The 8,100-nt window shown below is 44.6% G+C and overlaps 1 protein-coding gene across 1 annotated transcript; it reads left to right on the top strand.

Moving 5' to 3' along the window:
- Positions 1-288: 288 nt before the first annotated feature.
- Positions 289-7,712, top strand: LOC134536655 (uncharacterized). The gene is made up of 4 exons (XM_063376506.1): positions 289-345; positions 4,006-4,125; positions 4,725-4,880; positions 6,731-7,712. Exons 1-4 carry the CDS (start codon positions 307-309, stop codon positions 6,956-6,958), a joined length of 543 nt encoding a protein of 180 aa, XP_063232576.1. The 5' UTR covers positions 289-306; the 3' UTR covers positions 6,959-7,712.
- The last annotated feature ends 388 nt before the right edge of the window (positions 7,713-8,100 follow it).

The following is an 8,100-nucleotide window of genomic DNA, read 5'->3' as shown; positions in this document are numbered from 1 at the left end:
TGGTTGACTCGGGTAGGGCCGGATCAGTGCCAGTACTGAAGTTGCGTATCTTCCACAGGGATTGTCGGAACACGCATGGACTCGGAGCGGGCAACCACGGAGGGTACTGACTGGGCGTGCTCCTTGTACGTGCAGCCGAGCACGGTCGCTGCACAGCTCAGAACACTGGTAGCGTCCCTACAGTTGCCGCACCCATGGACACTCACCGAGACCGGTCACGGGCTGCTGGTCTCCTTCACCGCTGCCGCAGACGCAGAGGCCTTCTGCCGTGCTGACGTGCAGGCAGTGTGCAGCTGTGTCGTGAGGATGGCGAGGCTGGGACCACAGCACCTGCCCCACACGCAGGTGTGTTGGCCTCCCTGGGCCCGACGGGCGGGCTCCTGATGCCATGTTCTTATAACTGTCTCCTGTCGTAGCTGGCTCCTGATGCCATGTTCTTATAACTGTCTCCTGTCGTAGCTGGCTCCTGATGCCATGTTCTTATAACTGTCTCCTGTCGTAGCTGGCTCCTGATGCCATGTTCTTATTACTGTCTCCTGTTGCGCCTGACTCCTGATGCCCTGTTCTTATAACTGTCTCCTTGTAACGGACTCCTGATGCCTTGTTCTTATAACTGTCTCCTGGTTGTAGCTGGCTCCTGATGCCATGTTCTTATAACTGTCTCCTGTCGTAGCTGGCTCCTGATGCCATGTTCTTATAACTGTCTCCTGTTGCGCCTGACTCCTGATGCCCTGTTCTTATAACTGTCTCCTTGTAACGGACTCCTGATGCCTTGTTCTTATAACTGTCTCCTGGTTGTAGCTGGCTCCTGATGCCCTGTTCTTATAACTGTCTCCTGGTTGTAGCTGGCTCCTGATGCCCTGTTATTATAACTGTCTCCTGGTTGTAGCTGGCTCCTGATGCCCTGTTACTATAACTGTCTCCTGGTCGTAGCTGGCTCCTGATGCCCTGTTCGTATAACTGTCTCCTGGTTGTAGCTGGCTCCTGATGCCCTGTTATTATAACTGTCTCCTGGTTGTAGCTGGCTCCTGATGCCCTGTTCTTATAACTGTCTCCTGGTTGTAGCTGGCTCCTGATCCCATGTTCCTAGAACTGTCTCCTGTTGTAGCACACTCCTGATGCCCTGTTCCAATAACTGTCTCCTGGTCGTAGCTGGCTCCTGATGCCCTGTTATTATAACTGTCTCCTGGTTGTAGCTGGCTCCTGATGCCCTGTTCTTATAACTGTCTCCTGGTTGTAGCTGGCTCCTGATGCCATGTTCTTATAACTGTCTCCTGTCGTAGCTGGCTCCTGATGCCATGTTCTTATAACTGTCTCCTGTCGTAGCTGGCTCCTGATGCCATGTTCTTATAACTGTCTCCTGTCGTAGCTGGCTCCTGATGCCATGTTCTTATTACTGTCTCCTGTTGCGCCTGACTCCTGATGCCCTGTTCTTATAACTGTCTCCTTGTAACGGACTCCTGATGCCTTGTTCTTATAACTGTCTCCTGGTTGTAGCTGGCTCCTGATCCCATGTTCCTAGAACTGTCTCCTGTTGTAGCACGCTCCTGATGCCCTGTTCCAATAACTGTCTCCTGGTCGTAGCTGGCTCCTGATGCCCTGTTCTTATAACTGTCTCCTGGTTGTAGCTGGCTCCTGATGCCCTGTTCTTATAACTGTCTCCTGGTTGTAGCTGGCTCCTGATGCCCTGTTATTATAACTGTCTCCTGGTTGTAGCTGGCTCCTGATCCCATGTTCCTAGAACTGTCTCCTGTTGTAGCACGCTCCTGATGCCCTGTTCTTATAACTGTCTCCTGGTTGTAGCTGGCTCCTGATGCCTTGTTCCTATAACTATCTCCTGGTTGTAGCTGGCTCCTGATGCCCTGTTATTATAACTGTCTCCTGGTTGTAGCTGGCTCCTGATGCCCTGTTATTATAACTGTCTCCTGGTTGTAGCTGGCTCCTGATCCCATGTTCCTAGAACTGTCTCCTGTTGTAGCACGCTCCTGATGCCCTGTTCCAATAACTGTCTCCTGGTCGTAGCTGGCTCCTGATGCCCTGTTCTTATAACTGTCTCCTGGTTGTAGCTGGCTCCTGATGCCCTGTTCTTATAACTGTCTCCTGGTTGTAGCTGGCTCCTGATGCCCTGTTATTATAACTGTCTCCTGGTTGTAGCTGGCTCCTGATCCCATGTTCCTAGAACTGTCTCCTGTTGTAGCACGCTCCTGATGCCCTGTTCTTATTACTGTCTCCTGGTTGTAGCTGGCTCCTGATGCCTTGTTCCTATAACTATCTCCTGGTTGTAGCTGGCTCCTGATGCCCTGTTATTATAACTGTCTCCTGGTTGTAGCTGGCTCCTGATCCCATGTTCCTAGAACTGTCTCCTGTTGTAGCACGCTCCTGATGCCCTGTTCCAAAAACTGTCTCCTGGTCGTAGCTGGCTCCTGATGCCCTGTTCTTATAACTGTCTCCTGGTTGTAGCTGGCTCCTGATGCCCTGTTCTTATAACTGTCTCCTGGTTGTAGCTGGCTCCTGATGCCCTGTTATTATAACTGTCTCCTGGTTGTAGCTGGCTCCTGATCCCATGTTCCTAGAACTGTCTCCTGTTGTAGCACGCTCCTGATGCCCTGTTCTTATAACTGTCTCCTGGTTGTAGCTGGCTCATGATGCCCTGTTATTATAACTGTCTCCTGGTTGTAGCTGGCTCCTGATGCCCTGTTACTATAACTGTCTCCTGGTCGTAGCTGGCTCCTGATGCCCTGTTATTATAACTGTCTCCTGGTCGTAGCTGGCTCCTGATGCCCTGTTATATAACTGTCTCCTGGTTGTAGCTGGCTCCTGATGCCATGTTCTTATAACTGTCTCCTGGTCATAGATGGCTCCTGATGCCATGTTCTTATAACTGTCTCCTGGTTGTAGCTAGCTCCTGATGCCCTGTTATTATAACTGTCTCCTGGTTGTAGCTGGCTCCTGATGCCCTGTTACTATAACTGTCTCCTGGTTGTAGCTGGCTCCTGATGCCCTGTTATTATAACTGTCTCCTGGTTGTAGCTGGCTCCTGATGCCATGTTCTTATAACTGTCTCATGGTCTTAGCTGGCTCCTGATGCCTTGTTCCTATAACTATCTCCTGGTCGTAGCTTGCTCCTGATGCCTTGTTCTTATAACTGTCTCCTGTCGGACGGGCTCCTGATGCCATGTTCTTATATCTCCTGTCATGGTGGGCTCCTGATGCCATGTTCCAATAACTGTCTCCTGGTGTTGAGACAAGCCATTTAGTGGAAGTGTATCTCAGCTGTTGGTACACGAGAAATGTCTGAATTTTGTTTGACAGTATCAAAATCATTAAATGTTTATAATTTTCATTTGTAGGAAAAGGTTTATAAATGGTAACTTGTGGTTCAGCACATTCTGCAATCCAGCGTCAATAGTCACTGGGCGGGTTTGAGCTGTCTGCGTTTGTAGTTTGCTGTATGCATTGTTACTGTCAGTTTTCATTTCAGTGCAGTGATTCCTGTTTTCTAGCCTGTTATATTTTACATTTCACTGGTCATTTCTCAAATCATGTATAGATAAAGATACTTTTTAAACAATATTGCTGGACTCATATATATATTTTTTTCATTCTTGGTGTTGAAATTCAATTAATTAATTCCAAGTATGAAATATAAAATATACTTTATGTCCTTTTTAAGCAATTTTCAGTTAAAGTTTTTCTTCAGTAATTTGGAAATAATGATACTGTATTTTGGTTCAAAGGAATAGTCAAGTTGTGTGGATTCACTTCTGGCAAAACTCAAAATGTGTTTGTTGCAATTATTGCTGACAGAGTGGTTAATTAGTAGTATTTTTATTTTGTTTGCCTCTAGTCACATTTTATCACCATGCAGGACTTTTGAATAACAAGTATCTAAGTACGATAACACAAGCATAATAAATTTAAGAAAAAAAAAACTTTAATTTCTCATAGGTACTTGTAATAAATGTTGCTGTCACAAGGTAGATAAACTAGTGTGTTTGTTAGCAGGCTGTTCTGCTGCGAGATGTGCCGAGCATGATTCCTGTGGAGGACATCAGACAGGCGTTCCAGGAGCTGTCCATCCCTGTTGGAGCTGTGGACAGGTCGCCCCAGCACGTCAGAGTAGAAGTGAGTACTCTGCTCCGGGAGGCACAGGTGCAGGTCTGTGAAGGAAGGGTCGTTTCATTGCACATCTGTGCACACACAGGAACGAGCGCTCTGCCAGTTGGGAGGTTTGCTGATGTGACCGAGGCTGAAGACGATCACTGGTTCCTTCCCGTCACATGTTGTCCAGCTCGGAGCTTGTAATTGTTTTGGGTGAAAAGCCTAAAAACCTCAGTCTCACACTTCATGACGGTTATCTAAGCTCTGAATGTTATCGCACTAGCTTCCTTGCCTTCAAAGATTTGTTCCAAACTTTTAGGGCCAGATAGGTACCTATCCTCTGAATAAGGTATCTTCTGAACGTATCTTTTAGCAAGTGAATACCACGCAACTGTTCATAACAGCTTGCAAATTAAAAATCCGTTGACGAAATTTGGTTCGAAACTACAAATCAAACACCTAGATATGGTCAGTTTGTAGTGACATGTGAAGAAAATGAAGTAACCGATGTGCGAGTGAGACTGAGGTTCAAGTCGGTGGCGCTGTAGCGACGGTGTAGTCTGTGGGACCACAAGGGGGTGTGTGTGCGTGTCACGGAAGCAGGCGACTGCTGTGCCTGGCAGGTGCTGCGCCGCAGCGACTACGAGCTCCTGCTGGTGCGAGGACTCAGCTTCTTCGGGGTGACGAGCTTCGCCGCGACGCCCGACCCGGGGCAGCACGGCCGCGCCGGGGACGGGCCCGGCTCCCGGGACGCCGTGGTGCAGTGCTACCGCTGCCAGGTACCTGCCTCTGTCGTCCGTTCCTGAGCGCCCCGGCACCGCCTCGCGTGCAAGTTGAAAACAATTCAATTGCTTTAAACAATACTACATTAGTGCTAGCGAACCACACATAACTTAGAAAGTCACAACTTAGAACTGTCATAACTTATAAAACTTGGAAATATCCACGTATCTTAGAAACACACAACTTAGAAAGATCATAACTTAGAAACACACAACTTAGAATCACACAACGCAGAACCACACAACTTAGAAACATCATAATGTATAAACTCATAACTTAAAACTATCACAACTTAGAAACGTCATAACTTAGAAACACGTAACATAGAAACACACAATGCAGAACCACACAACTTAGAAATGCCATAATGTAGAAAGTCATAACTTAGAACTGTCATAACTTAGAAAATTCTAAGTTATGTTTTTCTAAGTTGTGTGTTTCTAAGTTGTGTGTTTCTAAGTTGTGTGTTTCTAAGTTATGAAAGCACCCCTTAGTGCTACATTAGTGCTACATTAGTGCATCCAACCCACTTTCGTGATTGAACCGACGTTTCGGGTTGGTTCCTGAAATACAATGATTTTGTTTCCATACAGGTATCTGAGGAATTCTTTCATGTTTTCAATTAATATTCCGTACTTTTCAAGATATTGCGTAACAAATTTCTTCTGATTGTATACATGTATAAAATAGCTTGGTTGTTATTTCACAAAAATATAATATTAACAAATTATGTAGATTCACTTGCAATTGCTAAGAATAATAATAGACAGCTTATAAAGATAGGGCACTGCGATTTAAGTTCCCTGAGAGCCAAAATATATTAACTTGTATATGCCTTTGTTGTTTCTGTTGAACACCATAATTATAAATTACATGAGTAGTTACAATGGTTACATATTCTTTATTTTTATACTGTTAAATTTTTTAAAAATTTAATTTATAATTGATTAGAACCACACATTGTACAATAGTGGACTTTTGATTGTATTGCTGACACGTGAAGTAAAAAAAAGAATGTTTCTGTGTAATACTGTAAGTTATATAAATACGTAGTAGGGTTTATTAATTAAGAAATTAGAGATATCGCTCTTTTAATTTCTAAAAATTAAATAATTGAAATGTTTTTTTATTCAATTAAATATGCATGCAATATTTTACATAATAATACATAAATGAAAATATTTAAAACTAAATAAATGGAATACTTTTTAATTTATTAAAACAGTTGACGTCGACCGGGGCTACGCCCTCCCTAAGCCCGATGTGCCTCACACCATCGCCACCCCTCTCCTCCCACCACCACCTTTTTGTATCTGCGAGGCCTACTTAGGGTGGCCGACTCGTTTTAATAAATATTTCAGTTCATTTCGAACATTTAACCACGAACCGCGTCCTAAACTCACGAGGCCAGGCCACGAAGTGACCTGGTCGGCCTGTAAACTGATTCTTTCCCGCCGTTGGCATTATTAACAGTTTCATTGAGTGTATGTAGGTGTAGCGCGATTGGAGACGTGTTGTAACGTTGCCGGAATAAAAGGAGTAACGTCGAACTTGTGATTTTTAGTCGAGTGACCACGTGTCCCTGCTCCCGAACCTCGAGGCGTGTGGGACGCCTTAAGAGCCCACTGGTGCGATATCGCGTGCTAAGGTAACCGGGCCTAGCCCTACACGGGCGACGTCATGCTCTGAAGAGTGTCTCCACCGGGTCCACGTGCCCACATCACGTGGTGGCGCCCACTCCGACATTTCATTTGTTCGTTCCCTTACATCCCTAGTATGACACAGTGATAAAGATGTACTGTTAAATTGAATGATCTGGCACGTGCATGGCGTGTGTTGCCTGCAGGGGTTCTGGCACACGGCCGCCAGCTGCCGGCACCAGCCGCGCTGCGTGCGCTGCGGCGAGGCGCACGGCGTGGAGCTGTGCGTGCACCCGCGCGATGACCCCACCTGCTGCAACTGCCGCGGCCGCCACCACGCCTCGTACGCGCACTGCCCCGTGCGTGTGAGGCTCAGCTCCGCGGTGCCCGTGTGCCTGGCGCTGTCGGGCGGGCGGCACGGCGAGCCCGCCTAGCCGCGCTGCCGTGTCGAGTCCTTGTACTGAATAAATGTGACGCCTCTGTGCCTGTCTGCTCCTTGATGCTAGCAATGCCCTCGGGTTCGCAGTCCAGCGTGGAATAGTTCTGTACAAGCTGGTCACATTTGAAATGCTATACATGTTAACTGGCATTTCTAAGTATGTACTGCAACGTCTGCAACTAACGTAACTGCGGCAATTGTTTTGTGTTTCGGCGTTTGCGGCTGCAGCATACATAGTTATAATCTTGTTGGTGCCGATATGTAATCGAGCCTAAGGAAATGTTATTTGGTACCAATGATAAGCATACAAAAACTACCAACCACAATTTTACCATTTTACAAAATTCAACCCTCAAGGAGGGTTAAAAACGTGTATGGTTTCAAAACGAAATTGAACACTTCTTATTGTGTTAAGACTAGGGGTTAAAAACTAAGCAGAACTTGCATGTAGATTTACGTCTTATATTTTTTTCTTTCATTTATCAAAATTCATCTTTCAAGGGTGTGAAATGGGGGTAAGTTTTGATTTGTTTTAGTTTTTTTAAAATATATATATAAATAAAATCTTGGAAAAAAATTTAAGTAAGACCTACATTATTTGGTAAGAATGCTAACAAATAAACCATAAGTACATTATTATTTTCACTTTCCAAAATTCTGTCTCCGAGGGGTGTAAAACAGGTAAGTTTGGTTTTATCATGAAAAAATCATATCTCCTTAGCAAATAAAGCTGGATGTAAGGAGCTGAGCATGAATAAATCAAATAATTAATATTGTAGGGTGCTTTTACCATTTTTTGAATATTTTCCCCAAATACAGTTAATTAGGAGTACGTTTGTTTTGATATAAATCATAAATCCTTGTATATTAAGCTGGAGGTAAAAAAACAGCAAGAATAACATGTATTATATGATTTAATAGCATGTTTTGTACTTTTACCATTGTTATGTATTCAACCGCAAAATGCGTGCAAGGGCGGTTAATTTTGGGTTTATTATAAAATTAATATCTCTGAAGATAATCAAGCGGGATGTTAGTTATACGATATGATTTTTAAAATGGATAATCTACCAATTTTATTTTACCACTTTCTTAAATTCCACCTCTTAAGATGAAAAATAGTAAGTATGGTTGTAA

Source organism: Bacillus rossius, chromosome 1, assembly GCF_032445375.1.
Source record: "Bacillus rossius redtenbacheri isolate Brsri chromosome 1, Brsri_v3, whole genome shotgun sequence".
In the NCBI taxonomy this organism is placed as follows: Eukaryota; Metazoa; Arthropoda; class Insecta; order Phasmatodea; family Bacillidae; genus Bacillus; species Bacillus rossius.
This window is presented reverse-complemented; position numbering and strand designations above follow the sequence as displayed.